The sequence below is a fragment of the Notechis scutatus genome, chromosome 2, assembly GCF_049901735.1.
Source record: "Notechis scutatus isolate UNSWTSFEM ecotype Mainland chromosome 2, rNotScu1.2, whole genome shotgun sequence".
Lineage (NCBI taxonomy): Eukaryota > Metazoa > Chordata > Lepidosauria > Squamata > Elapidae > Notechis > Notechis scutatus.
In genome coordinates this window covers 42,417,086-42,432,646 of record NC_142010.1, presented here as the reverse complement: position 1 = coordinate 42,432,646, position 15,561 = coordinate 42,417,086, and the positions used below count along the sequence as shown (strand labels likewise).

Below are 15,561 nucleotides of genomic sequence, written 5' to 3'. Positions count from 1 at the left end.
TCACTGCTTTAGCCAATGGATATAGATGGGTAGAAAGCCTATTATTTAGAGCCTATTATAAAGCCTATTATTCACGAGGCTTTAAAAAAAAACAATCTAATTAGAAACCTTTACATTTAATTTGATTTATCAATCCATCAATTTAAGACAGAAAATATGATTTGCTGAGAACTAGGAACCATATAGTTCTAGCTTTAGATGTGTATTTCAGAACATTCTACATGTCTATGGTTTACTTTCTATTGCATGATTCTCTGTGGCTCATTTATAGCAACCAGACCTAAGGAATGGGTTGTATACACGCCTTGTCATATAGCTTAGGTGATCCCAGAGCATAAAAACCCACTGGCTTTTTCGTTACTTGCAACAATGAGTCACAAAAGTCTTCAGAACTAGATGAGCTGTTTATCAGCTATCTAAATCAGGATGGACAGTTAAGAATTGCTGATGATTGCATCACCTCTTTGCACCTATGAGCTGTTCTGACAGGAAAAGATAGTTCTCATCTGGCATATTGCTAAGTTAAATGAGTCTCTGTGTTTAAGACAAAAAAACAACTCTCTCCATGTCTCACATTTCCTTCTTTTCTAGATGTTGCTTAAGTAGAAAGAGTATTTTCTACCCTGTGTATTTCTTAAAGTAATTATAATTTGTATTGCCGCTGAAGATCAGTACATAATAACACTCAACAGTGTAAATCAGATTACACATATATGAAAAAGGACAAATCATACTCTGAAGTAAATCTTTTACTTTGAAGGTCTGTTATCATATTGAATGTTTGTTAGCATTAACTGACAGTTGGGCTAAATCCATATTCTGAATCCAAGGCAAATAAATGAAAAATACAAATCACAGGAACTTATTCCATTTGATTAGAGGTTCCATTTGATTAGAACTATTTTCAACCTAGTAATATATAAGATAAAGGAGAGCACATGCTATAATGATTAATTTAATATTCCCAAGGAATTGGAATTGTCTAGAGATCTAGTTAATTCAATGGTGAAAGATTCTGCTCTCATATTGATATGAATACAAAGGATCAGCTATCAGAACAAGAATACAAACCAAAAAGTGATATGAATGGTATCCAGGAAAAAAGATAAAGTACCTAGTAACCCAGTGTCATTGCTCCTTAAGTTCCAGAGGGCTTTTACAGCTCGACGGGCAACCCACTCAAAAGTTGAATCCCCAAGAAGCCGACTAAGAATTCCGAATTCCACCAGTAATGATCCAGCCCCTGCAGTGCAAGTCTCATTATTACTCCCAGAAGGAACTCCTGTCCTTAAGTTCACCTGCAAAGATATGAAGGTTTATAAGCAAGCTTACTAAGGAATAAGCAGCTGTTTTACTGTTTCAAAGTTAGTGATAGAGATTTCATCAGTGTTCTGTCACAAACTTGCATCATATTCCACATAGAAACTATCTTAAAGGCATATCTAGACCATGTCAGCATTTAGCCATCAAGAAATCAGAACACTGAAATCCTTGAGGAAACAGCAATTAATTCAGTATATTTACTACAGAATCTCATTTCCAAAATATATTTAAACAATGGCAATGGCATATTCAGCTTGAGCTTGTAAATAGCACTAAGAGAAAAAAGTATACACCGGGAACATTTTTAAAGGCAAAGTTAAATTCAAATATTTAACATGTTACACCTTGGATTAAAAGACTTCAAAAGAATTTCCTTTGCCTGAAAATTGGCAATTGTTGTACACATACCCTTGGATAAGGAATTCCAGTTTTGGTATTCTCAAAGGCAGGTAATAACCTTACTGCCAGGTCATGAGCCATATGCAACAGTTCATCATCATATCCCTTAATAGTCATATCACCAAAAGGCTGTCTTGTATCTGTAATTATTATGTGGGCTGAAAGCAGACTTCCCAAAACCCTAAAAGAAATTATATTGGTTATTATTTTAAATGAGACAATATATGTGAATATTATAGCAACAGAAATAACAGAATTATGATCACCCTTATAACCACACATATTAGCAATCAGGCAAAGTATGTACAGTCTATATCAGCAGACTCAACACAACAATAAGATGTTTTTAAAGGCAGAAAAGCATAATAAAGCAATAAAAATACCCTAAAAGTTATTGTGTCTTTCTCTAATCTCTGAAAGAGCATGAAACAAATCAGGAATCTCCTAGAAAGATAAAGTTTGATAGAACTGGCTCTAACTTATGTCAGAACAATTGAAGACTTACATTGCTACAAAAGATAGCTTTTTGAAAGAACTGCAAGTTGGTTTTGGAAGAACTTACATCTTCTTGGAATGGGAAAGTGATAAGAGATAATACAGTATTGTTTTCATTTGTTCCTCTTATTTGTAACATAAATGTTCTTGCCAGCATTACATGTTCATTAATGTATATTTCTGAGAATCAATATTTTTAATCGCAGTGCAATTTCTCTCCCCTTTTATTTTGTCTGACAAATTGTAGCATTCACGGTTCATGCTTTATGAGTCCATGTTCTTTTTTTACTTTACTTTTTTGGGGGGAGTGGTTTAAAAATGACATTTCAGATTTCACTTTCTAAAATACAAGTGTTTATCGGTGATGCATACCTCAGGGTTTCTACTTCTATCCTTTCAAGATTCAATTTAAAGCTTCCTAATAAATCTGACCAGATATTGTTTCATCTACAATAATAATTATTCAGTTTCCTTATCTCCTTTTTAAAGGTGAAGAATTACATTGCCTTTGCTCATTCTTCAAAATTTCTCAAAGATTACAGGCAGTTCAGCAAGGTCCTTCAGTATTTACGAATGTAATTCATGAATTCTAGGAGATTTAAATCCATTCAAAACAAGTATTTCTTAATCATAAAGTTCTGACTTTGTCCCTTAATCCTGCATTTCATAATTGCCAGGTGGAATATTTATCATTTTATTGGATAAAACCGGGTCAAATAGGAGAGCAAGAATTTATTATGATTTTAATGAGTAGCTGCATTAAAAGAACTAGTCTTAAATTGTAATTTATAAACTATTAATTATACACCCAAGTTACTGAACCATAATATGAATTGCTTTAAATATATCATTTTAAGACATTGATAATATAAATTTCATCAGTTAGACAGCAAGCAGAGTAAATTTTGTTTCAGAGTTTCTTGAATGTATTATTCACATTCAGTGTTGTCAAATTTCAGCAACATCCTACCTAATTGTTGCCTCAAAGACTTGGACAGTTGAATCTGTGTCAAATGTTACTGTGTCTATCACAAGCTTCACTGCTTTCCGAAATTCTGAAGAATTTCCCATTACCTTTTAAAAAAAGAAAAAAAGACCTGAAAAAATTCTCCACACATTTTTATACCAAAATTGTTAAATTTGAAATTTAAGTGTCTGTAATTGATGTCCTATAAATATAAAAGCAATTCACTCTTATGACCACAATTAAGGCCAGAATTTGTTTGTTAAGTCAAGTCACTACATGATAGGACTCTATTTTATGGTGGCAATAAAAGGAATCACATGACTGCAAATTCCATGATTAAGCAAACCATGTGGTAGGAAATCCTAATCCAGCTTTATCCAATGAATTTTTTTTAGGTGGTAAATGGCAAAAAAAAGTCACAAAACTCGATCACATAACCATGGGACGATGCAACCAGTCGTAAATATGAACTGGTTGTCAAACGCCTGGAATGCAATCACATGACTGTGGGGGTGATGCAGCAGTTGTAACTTTGAGCATGGATCATAAGTAACTTTTTTGTTTCCGCCATAACTTTGAATGGTCATTATTAAACAACTGGTCATAAGCCGAAGACAATCTATATTTCTGTTACAGATAATAGTGGACCCACTAGGTTAAACAAAACAACAGAGAAATCAAGTGTTAATGTACAAAAAACTGTTTTAACTTGTAACTAGCGACAGAAGAGAAGTGAAGGGGGAGAGAGGCAGAGAGAGAGGGGGAGAGAGGCAGGGAGAGAGGGGGAGAAAGCAGGATTAAATGCATAACATGTATTTTAAAAGTATTTAATAACGTGATAAAATATTTAGTGATAGGCATACAGCTAGAACAGACTTACTAACAACATTGATGTTAAAAAAACATCAAATTATCAGCTTGCAATAAAATCAATGATTTCCATATGATTTAATCGAAGAGCTGGACAAATCTGTCAATTTCAATTCACTATTCCTGCTTTTAAGTGCTTTCTTTTTTCAATCTCTGCATCATTATGCTTTTTTTTTAAAAAAAAAAAAAGTCCATACCTACAAAAATTATGCAGTTATAAACATTTGCCCTAAAACATGAACTTTGGGTGATATTTTTCTTAATGTTTCTATAAACAACATTCCCTTTAATAATTAAATGGTCCTTATGTGTGGTTTTATTCCAGTCAAAGAACCATAGATAATGAAACCCTGAAAAAAATGTATACAGTACATGCAAAGCCTGTCATTTTTTCAGAATTACATAGTAGAGTTGGAAGGAACCTTGGAGGTCTTCTAGTCCAACTCCCTGCTTAAGCAGGAAACACTATACATAAATGGCTGTCCAATCTCTTCTTTAAAACCTGGAGCACCTAAACTTCTGGAGGCAAGCCATTCCACCAATTAATTGTTCTTACTGTAGGAAATTTCTCCCTAATTCTAAGTTGGATCTCTCTTTGATAAAACTCCCATCCGTTACTTCCTGTCCTGCCCTCAGGTGCTTTGGAGAATAGGTTGACCCCCCCTTCTCTGTTAACAGTGCCTCAAATATTGGAAGACTGTTACAAAAAAAAAAAAAAACAGCTGCAGATAACTGAAATTTTTTACCACAATTTCCAAAATATGTTGTATTTTTAGCAATCATAGATAAACAAAGTCATGGGCCATGGAACCACAAACGCCAAGGGCCACCTGCATAGTTTTGCTGTTACAACTACACATTTCTTTATGACAAATATTTTGTTGTATTATTTTTGTTCATATAGCTCCATCACAAAACCTGGAAATCTATTAATGTAAAATACTAAATGTGCCTTAGTTGAGAAATATAAAATGATTAGCTTTACCTTAAAATATGAACTGAAATAATTTCTCCCCTATCCCTGCTAGCAAGGAAAACAAGAAAAAACAATATATTAAAATAAAAACTACCTAATAATAATAACTACCTCTGTGTCAAAACTTTTGAATTGTAAAATATGTGATTGCTACAAACGTCTCTACTCCTTAAATCTGTGGCATGCAGAAAAGAATCTCTTCTTGCTTAAGCCTACTTCCCAAGCCAAGCATGAATGGGGGAAAAAATCCACCTTCCAATTACAGGCTAAAGAAAAGGATCCTCTCATAATCTTGCAAGATCAGGACTGTTGTCAATATTGGCCTAGAAAAATATTCTTTAGCAATTCTCAAGATTACAAAACTGAGGGATTAGGCACTTGTGTTAATGAAGATATTTTTTCTGAAATTTTGATATATATTTTTCTGATAGTACTTGTTTTTCCTTTCAGAAATTATAAAAACAGATTTAACTCACTGCTAGGGTATCCAATGCATCAATCAGAGTAAGCGAGTAGTTTCCCAGGACATCGTTGATATTCAGATTTGAACTGAAATAGATTACATTAGAGTTAGTTCAACCAAATTTAAAAATACTTAATTCGCTTAAGTAAATTTTAAGTGATACAGCTTAAATTATTAACTGGAAGAACATCCCAAAGAATTTTAAGGGAAATATTCTTAAATAAGGGCATAAAAGATTGCAGCTGCAGCTACATAGCTTAAACCAAATATTAACACTTTCATAGTTTATTATTTACTAGATTTTTATCCCATCTTTATTTATTTCATAGACAAACTATGTTTGGAATTGTATATTAATATCATGGTATGAAACTTAGAAAACAAAGAAGCTGGGGCTTATTTCCACTGAAGTTTTAATTATGATTAAAAGGAGTATTCAAGTGAATTACAGTAGATTCAGCAAATCTGATTTTAGAAACTGGATACATATGGTATTTTAAACAATAATCTATTATTTATATCACAACTAATGTAGCCCAATATATTAAGTATTGGACTCTACACAAGGTGATTTTAGCCAATGATCTATAATTAATTATAGTAGTCTATGAATGGTTTTTTTTAAAAAAAATGGAGATACAGTTAATCTATGATAATTCTATGAAAAATATAGAAAAACATGTCCTAAAAAAAAAAAAGACAGTCATCCAAGAACACTGGGGATTTTATAATACCTAGACAAATTTTAAGTTTGCTTCAATGTTTCATTATTCTAACAAGATAACACCATGAACACTGTTAAAAGATACAAGATTATATAAACCAATCTTTGAAAATTAGAGATTACAGAAATATTTCCCTATACAACATGTATCATTACAGTGGAATCTCCAGTCATGACCGTAATCCATTCTAGGACTTTGGTCGCAACCCAATTTGGTCATGACTGGGAAGCAAGACTGACTGCACATGTGTGGACACAGGAAGATCGCTGTGGCTGTGTTTGATCGCCACCCGAGGATATGTTCGCAACCAGATGCAAAAATTTTCTGAAATTGGCCGTCGTCCCATTTGGTCACGGTCAGAAGTGTTCGTGACTCAAGGTTCCACTGTATATTCATACACACACACAGGGGGGGGGGGGAGCGGGAGAGAGGGGGTTTACCTGCCTAATGTATTATGATAATTACAATAATCTGGCTAATCCTATAATCAGATTAACCTAGGCTATTTGGAAAAAATGATTGCAGAAATCAGAGAACTGTACTTCTTAATGGCACATGTTTGAAAATAGCCACAGTTATAATATCTAAAAGATTAGCATGGATAACATTGACAGCACATTATATTACTTTATTTCTAATAAAAGTTCAAATTTATACTGACAAAATGCACTTCTAACAAACAGCCAGGTTTTTGAAGAATTTTTAATAAATTCAAGTCCAGTACGAATATGTATAAATCTGAATGAACAGCTTTCCACAATTTTTGTTCAGATCAAATATGAATGTCAACCTCACATTATTTCTATATGTAACCATTTGTGTCACATAACTGATTCCAGACAACTGATGTATATTATTTCCATAAAAATAGTTTTATTAGAAAAACTGCCATTTTGCCAATATTTTCTATTTAGAAACTGTTCAAAATCTGTAGCAATCTGAGAATTCATGGCTTATATAATTGGAAAGGAAAAAAAGAGCACTTTTTTTACAGATAACTACCATAACTAATATTTCTCAATGGCCTGTATTGGGTCCAGTACTTTTTAAACTGTTCATGAACCATCTCTAAAGTTAAGGATGAATAGTGAGAAGGCTACATTTTGGTGATGGCTTTAATGTTTTAAGATTACTAAAAGCAAAAAATAACACATAGTTTCAGAAGAATATTTCAAAGCTGCAAATAAAATGGTAAATGAATATCATTGTTACAAAATAAAATGGAATCCATATGGAAGGAAAAATTAATATTATATTCTTCCAATGACCAAGTTGCTTAAAGTTCTATTTAGAAACTGTTCAAAATCTGTAGCAATTACATAACACAATGAAAACTGTTGTGCCAATTGTGTATGTAAATTCTACATGGGGAACATTAGAAGAGACACTAAAAAGGCTGTCAATATTATATGCATTATAGATTATAGCAAAAAGATTTTACAGCTGCTAAAAGTTAAGAAAAAGGTAGCATGTGTAAAAAATATATTAAAAAAAAGAATGCTCTATTCTCATATATGATGTAGCAAAATTTAGAAGCATCCAATGAAGTACAGAGGCATTCAGGATTGTTAAAAACAATCATACTATGTCCGTTAAACTACAAAATCTAATAGTGCAATATGTGCTCACTTTAAAAAAGGATTACATAACCATGGAGAATAAGCCTATGTTGAACTAGCAATTATCAATAGCTATTTTTCATTAGAGCAATATTCATTTTCTGGAAGTTTTGCTTCAATTCAGCAGTTCCAACAAAGATGACTTCTATGAATGTACTCACAGGAACAGCTGTTAAAGTGGACATATCAACAAGGACAACTACTTAAATCATGAATGCTTTACTCACGATGTTGCTGTACTGATAAAATTATTACAAGTAACTTACACGGCCCTATTGGTTAAGATGGATTTTATACACATACATGTGTATACTTTATCCCCAATATCAATGCCAATTGTTGGGAACTGCATTAAGAATAGCCTATTGCTCCCCAAAATGTTATTTATTATTACTATGATTAGCAATTCTAAGAGAAGTTTAGATAGAAGAATTATCCATCAGGGTTTTTATTATATTCTCAGGTTGGCATTATTTAGAAAAGAATACAGTATTTTTAAGATGTCATAAAACTCGTTTCTAAATCAACTTGCCCAAAAATATACACAATGAGACATGTCCCCTTAGATTAGTTAATCTAGAAGGTGCACCACATCATACACCTGTAACTATTCAGAAGTAATCTGAGGTTGATTATAATGTCTGTAAGAGACAGGCATACAAAGAAATTATTAGTACTTTCAAAGCAATAAGCTTAGTATTTACACCTGAGAAAGATTCCTCTTGGGAGGAATGAAGCAATGCTTATGCAATTTTCAAGCAGGTCAAGGATCTTTAGAAGTATAAACAACATGTAAAATATGATCAACAAACTCAACATAATTCTGTCAGATGCTGGACTATACAATCTAATAAAGAAAAGGGTTTTGAAAAAGACTCCATTAAATCATGGTTGTCACCCTCTATTAAATCCTTCACATACAGCGTCAAAGAAGTGGAATATTTCAGAAACAATAATTATGTTTTATTATCACTATCATAACCTTTCATCTGTTCATATCCTACTAATCTTGCAATACTCCACACATACTACTGGGGACCTTTTTTGTTATTTTATTTATACCCTTGTCTTTTTACCACTGGGGACTTTTATTGTTATTGTCAGCCACCTAAATCAGGGCATTTTAATTGTTCTTATATATGCAATGAATAGTAATAAACTGGAAACCCATTAAGCACTGAGATGACTGAATCAAAAGGACAAAAACTATTATTATCTTTTGGAAAGGTACTTTCAATGTACCTCCTCACATAATTAACTCGGTAGTTAATTTTCTTTTTAAAGCCAAATCTGTAAATTACCGTATCACAGACACTCACTGTCCATTTAACTTACAGGCAAGGAGGCAGCTACCTCCCCTACGGATGCTACTAACCCAATGCCTGTTTTTTCCACCTCTTCTCGCCAACCACATCCCATGTCCCGGACACAAGCAACCGGGGCTGGAGGGAAAGCGAGAGCCAAGGCGGTAACCTCTACCCGCTCGGCCACTTCAACGCTTCCGAGCCCGGCGTGTCAACTTACGGGTCGGCTCGATCGGGCCCGCGGCCCTGGCAGTGGATGGGGTTCAGCTCGTCCTGAGGGAAAGCGTAGGCCATGTAGTTGTCGTAGCCGAAAGAGAACATGCTGCGGGCGGCGTCGCGCAACTGGGACCGGAGATCAGAGGAGAAAGCCCGGTTGTAGCGCTTCTCATACTCGTCGCCGCCGCCATTGCGGCGGGACCATGAGGAAGAAGCAGCGGCCGGGCCAGGGCTCCCCCGGCCGCCGCCGCCGCCTCCCTTATCGCCGCCGCCGCTATCGCCTCCCCATGCTCGTCCCAAGAAAGAGGCCCAGTGAGGGGCTTTGAGACACCGCGAGCCAGAGGAGTCTCCTTCCTTGGCCGGGCTGCCGCAGGAAAAGGCGCGGAGGCGCTGCTGGTAGAAGCCGAAGCTGGGCCCCGCCAGCCACAGGAGGGCCTGCCCGGCCAGTCTCAGGGCCAGCAGCGCCAACACCAACGACCGCCATTGCATGGTCGGAGGAGTCGCAGCCGCCGCGCTCTCCTCTCACGCGCATACTTCTCGCGGAAGTTGTGCTTAGAACGCTCCGCGCCTGGGGAAGCGCGGGCGGGGCCCGTAAGCGAAGCCGCGACGCGCCTCCTCCTCCAACTCCGCCTCGGCCCCCAAAAGATGACGCGTCTCCTTTAAGAGCGAAGGCTGTGACATACGGCCGCGGGCGGAGAGAAAAGACAGGGTTTGGAAAGGAAGCATTGCGACACTTGGCGTTTGGATTCCCCATAGGCTTCCGACCGAAGAGCGGACGGATGAAAATGACGTCAGCGAAAGGTGATTGTCGCCGCCGACTGCGTGTGGGAAGGGCTTCAGACGAGAAAGAGTTGATGTGGCGCTCTGCGATTTTTTTTCTCCCCGGCACGGTTTAGCCAATCAGAAAGAATGGGTTAGTTTTTTGGGCGGAGCGATATCGCTGCACCTTTGCAAGATTGGGGATTGGCTGGCCTTTCGGCTGCTGCGTCGCGGGGGGGGGCGAGGGCGGGGATTACAAGTTTAGCTGACCGACTCTGTAGTCTCTTCCCCAAACCCCAAAAACTTTAACCTTAGACTGTCTACCATTGACCTCACCCCTTTCCTAAGAGGTCTGTAGGGGGCGTGCATAAGCGCACCAACGTGCCTACCGTCCCTGTCCTATTGTTTCTCTATTCTTTTATTTTTCTTATATGTACCCATCTCATGTATTCACAACTATGTATACACTTATTATCTTGTAAACAATTGACAAATCAAATAAATAAATAAATAAAATAAATCTGTCTCCCCCCCCCACCCCCCCAAAAAAAACCCTTGGTGCCAACTACAGGCTTTCCCACCTATTTCCGTGTTTTCACTACACTAATCGTTTTTTGGTTGGTTGCCATCAAGGCGTTACCAACCACGTGGGTAATTTTTTCTGGATGACGCATTCCTAATCTGACCCTTCAGGTTTTTTGACAGTGCATCCATCGCTATAATAATAAAGAATTTGTCCTCTTCGTCCATATTGCAGACCGTGTCTTCTGTCTTGTGTATCGCATTTTCATGAGGACAATGAGATGTTTCAGGATTCCCATTTTTCCAAGGACATTCTGCCTTTCAATGTGACACAATCAAAACACTTATCTATAATCAATGAAATAATGTGGAGTATTCCTTGACTTTCTGTATCACTTAGTGTACATCTGCACTAATGTCTCTGCTTTTTCTAAAACCGGCTTGAGCATCTGCGATTTCTATTTCCATTGGAGGGCTCTAAGAATATGCCTTCAATGATCATAGCTGTTATGTCAGATCTGCTTCAGTCCTTCGCTTTGGTGCCAGCCTGCCATAAAATGTGGTGAAGGGGAATGGGAAGATAGGGAGGGGGGAATGACAGGAATCAGGTGCCATCCAGAAGCAATGGTTGAAAGATCCAAGGACACAACCTTGGGAAAGGAATGTGAAACCCATTCAAAGAGGTGCCAAAATGTGGAACTGTTACCAAAACACCTAGTTTGAACCTTATTGGACACCACCAAGATGTCCAAGGTGGGGAGGGTCTGAGAGAAGGGAAAGTTACCTAGGTTGTGCCCGAAATCCTCAGATCTGGCTTTGCTACTTGGCTTCAGTAAAAGTATACCTCTCACTACAAATGGAGTCAATGGTCTTTCTTTCCTGAATATCTAAGCTGGGACTGGCCTGACACATTGTTTTTTCGCTACCATGTGAAATTAAAAATTCATGATAGCTTGCATCCTCTGCTAAGTCTCCTTGTAGTGATATTAGACTGACCTCTTCCAATTCGATGGGCATTGTGCCATCCTCCAGCTCTGCTGGCAAAGCTTGCTTAGAGTCCTTATTGAAATATTGGGTTGTTTGGCAAATTTCTGTGGGTATTCCATTACTGCCTATAGCCTTCTGACTTTGTGATGACTGGTATAAATTAATTTTCTAATGTTAGAGGTTCTTGTAAGGAGATAATATCTTCTAAAATATCTTACATATTGGCATTTCTACTGTACATAATTTCAGTATATTCCTTCTATCCCTATTTGATCTTTTTGCAATCAGTTCTACCTGTCCATTGCTATGCTTTAGAAAATCTATTTGAGTTTGAAACCTTTTGAGGTTATAGATCTTTTGAAAGACTTTCTATGTTTTTCCGTATCTGTTTCTATCTTCTGTGTCTTTACAAAGGTCATTTTAAAGTTGCATCTTATCTTTTAATGGCTGTCTGTATAATCACTTTATCTTGATAAACATACATATGAGTTATCACAACACCTTCCTATACTGTCTGATGCCTGATATAGGGTGGCTGCCTGCTTTAACAGAGGTGGCCTTCATGTCTTGGGAACCAGTATTCTCTGCTTATCCCACACAGGAATACCCACTACCCTCCACTCCCAATAATGAGGCAGCATAGCAGGACTTGATGGAGGAAACTAAACAATTAAATGAAGCATTAGTTCTCAGTTTTCTTTCGTATTCCCAACATGCATAAATACAAAGTTGTGAGAAATATCTATTTTTCATTAGTTAATCACATCTTGGATGTATACCAAGTACTACAGGTATGAAGTAGTATATGAAATTGCTCTGTAGATCTGTAGTTTATTTACTGTTGAAGAACATAACATGCATTCAGCTTCAGAAAATAACTAGAACCTGCTTGTAATTTTACAAGAATAATATGACTCACATAACTTGGGGTTCTTTTTTGGGTGGGGGTGTTCAATGTCGAGAATACTTAGTCAGCTTGCATTTAGTTTTGTTCTATGAAATTCAGCAGCAAAACCATCGTTCCTTTTTAAGAAGAATCATTTTTGAATTAAGAAAGCCCTCAAATTTCAATTAAACATTTACATTTAATAGCACATGAGAATTCTTGTGGATTATGAGTTACAGGTATGTTCTTTTCAATTTTGGTTTGAGTTTGCCTATGTTTTTTTAACAGGAGGCAATGATAAAGCAAAGAAAAATCATGTACACTAAACCAAATATCATAAGCAATAATTGCTAAAATGAAGCCCTTATTTGAGGGGGAGGGAATGAACCCTCAATATTAGAACAGCTGACAATTGTTGCAAGTTTTGAATTTCAAGAAATTTGTTGGAAAAGGATGATGACACCATAATGACCTGTATGATGGAGAGCCTTCATATTGGGTCTCATTAGATCCAATGGTATTAGATTATGCTCATTAGATTTTCCTACGCCTAGTTAGGAAGAACAAAAATTTAAATATTCCATTTCTGAAAATATAAATTCTAGTTATTAAAAACCAATGCTTTGTATAAAAGTGGCTATAAACTGGGAATAAAGATTGCTCAATTTTTATTTTATTTATCTCTTCCACAAGGTGACTTTGGATGGATTCTAAATAGTATGAGGTCTTCTTCTGCTCAAGCAGGGGATTGGATAGAAGACTTCCAAGGTCCCTTCCAGCCTTGTTCTTCTATGTTCTAACTATAGAAGATTTATTCCCTGAATGCTTATTTTATTTATCTTTTTAATGTGATGCACAAGGACTGCCTTAATTACATTGCTCATATTATATTACACAAATGCATGAAAGATATCTGCTTCTGCTGTCTACAGAATATCATATACAAAGCACAAATCATTGTTCCACAAAGTCAAGAGTACATATAAATAAACAATAAATTAATATTCCATAGTTTTGTTTGAAGAAAACTTCTCCCTTCCTGCTTAGGATTCTGATTTTGTTCAGGGTGGAAATGACTTGATTCCCTGATGGATTCTCTAGACTGAAAAGAGGAAGTTGTCCTGCTTCTACCAGATTTCTCAGCATTTGTCACATCAATCATGATATGCCATTGCTTAAGATGCAATAATATTATAGCAGTTCCCGATTTTCAGTCAGCACCCAAAATAGTAGCGGTTATTTTGTTTCACTTCTCAGCATTTGATTTGTGGAGTACCATACAGCTTTTATTTTATCTGTGTTGTTCTGCAATATTGTTACAAAACTTCAGAGAAAATTATCCAGAATATAACTACTCCTCCGTCTCAAGGAAGAACTTTATATAATCAAGGGGTCTTTAAAAGATTTTGTTTCCTAGGAAACGAAGGATATCTAAGAAATGTGGGTATGCGTTGCTGTATGTTGGAGCATACTGTAGGTCGGGTCCCCGTCTGTCCAGGGACTGGCACCGGACCATGGCATGCCAGAAACCAGGCCGGGCAAACAAGTGAAGCCCCATCTGCAGGATGCAGGCAGCACATGAAACCATGCCCCCTTCATCCATGGAAAAACCTTTCTCCACAGAACTGGTCCTGGGTGCTCAAAGGGCTGCTGCTGTAAATAGTCCCTAGCAACTATTTGAAGCTACAACAGAACACACACACAGGGATGGGCTTCAAAAATTTTAGCAACTGGTTCTCTGCCCAGTTGCTGGGTGAGCGAAGCCATGGTGGACGTGGCCTAGTCGGCTTCCTGCACCACAGCGGTGGGGGGAGCATTTTCGCTCTCCCCAGACTCTGGAGGTTTTCCTCAAGCTTCCAGAAGGGCAAAACAGCCTCCCCTGGGCTTTGGAGGCCCTCTGGAGGCCGGAACTTCTGGGAGGACTGTTTTTCACCTCCCCAAGCCGCTGTGCAGGCCCTGTACTTACCTGGCATCCAAAACGGGCCACATGAGGAGTCCTGGGAGTGGAGGGCGGGGACAGCCAGGGGTGGGATTTGCAAATTCGCTGAACTGTGCAGAATCTTAGCTAGAGGATCGCCCGAACCTGTGCGAACCCACAGCAGCTCACCCCTGCATGTACACACACACACACACACAAACACACATTCACACACCAAAAAAGCTACGTAAGATCTGGTTTCATAATTCTGATGTTTATTCTCACCTACCCTAGTCATACGACATTTTGGGCACATGGCAAACAGCCCACATCTATGGTCATTTTCAGGTTATTTGACCATGATTTTACATTGGTTTTGTCAGAAACCAGTATTTGCTTCCTGTTTCTGGCAAAAACTGTCCCATTGCAAACAATGGGTTTGCTTAATGACTGCTAAATTTACTTAACACTCACCACAAAAATGTCATAAAATCAGGTCTGGTCACTAATGATCCACTTTACAACCTGCTTTACAACTGCAATTGCAGGGCTGATTTATAGTCAAAACTCAAGGACTACATGTATGTAAGCAACAGGGGAATATATACACAATAGGAATCCAACTGCATAAGGTTTTGCATTTTGATGCATCCCTGCAGTCATGTTTATGATCATTAGATTTATTTTATTAGATTCAGAAGTTCCCTGACTCTAACCGGAAATAAGTAGAGCTAACCAGAAATAAGTAGAGAAATTATTCGAAATATTGTTGATCTAAAATCATTCTGTTGGAATGTTATGTTTACAATAAGTTTAAATTAAGGAATATCATTTAATAAAGTCTGGCAGTATATATACAAGAGACATCAAATAGCAAAACTCACATAACCATATATATTCTATGCATAGAAAATGTATATGTTTTAACTCTAGATAAAAAGATACGTGATTTAACTATAAGGAAGTGTTTGCGTTCACTCTAAAGATAACATTTGTTTGTAATAAGGAAATCATTCCATTGTTAATGATTAGCTAAACCTTTAAGTTTTAAATTTAATTAAAACACTATAAAAAGGAAGACAGAGGGACACTCTATTGTTGCTGCCAATCCAAAGCTATTTGATAATTTTGG

The 15,561-nt window shown here is 37.0% G+C and overlaps 1 protein-coding gene and 1 long non-coding RNA gene across 2 annotated transcripts in view; one reads left to right on the top strand and one right to left on the bottom strand.

Moving 5' to 3' along the window:
• The window catches only part of EDEM1 (ER degradation enhancing alpha-mannosidase like protein 1), a 26,202-nt gene extending 16,083 nt beyond the window's left edge, over window positions 1-10,119 (bottom strand). Inside the window, exons 1-5 of the mRNA XM_026678833.2 lie at window positions 9,362-10,119; window positions 5,507-5,579; window positions 3,188-3,291; window positions 1,732-1,903; window positions 1,115-1,298 (exon numbers count right to left, since the gene is read on the bottom strand). Of these exons, the coding sequence (XP_026534618.2) occupies window positions 1,115-1,298; window positions 1,732-1,903; window positions 3,188-3,291; window positions 5,507-5,579; window positions 9,362-9,846 (1,018 nt within the window). The 5' untranslated portion in view covers window positions 9,847-10,119. The remainder of the gene's footprint in view (window positions 1-1,114; window positions 1,299-1,731; window positions 1,904-3,187; window positions 3,292-5,506; window positions 5,580-9,361) is intronic.
• On the top strand, window positions 9,913-15,561 carry LOC148132007 (uncharacterized). Its single transcript, XR_015747490.1, has 2 exons — window positions 9,913-10,158; window positions 13,205-15,561. It is a non-coding gene; the product is annotated as an uncharacterized LOC148132007 (long non-coding RNA).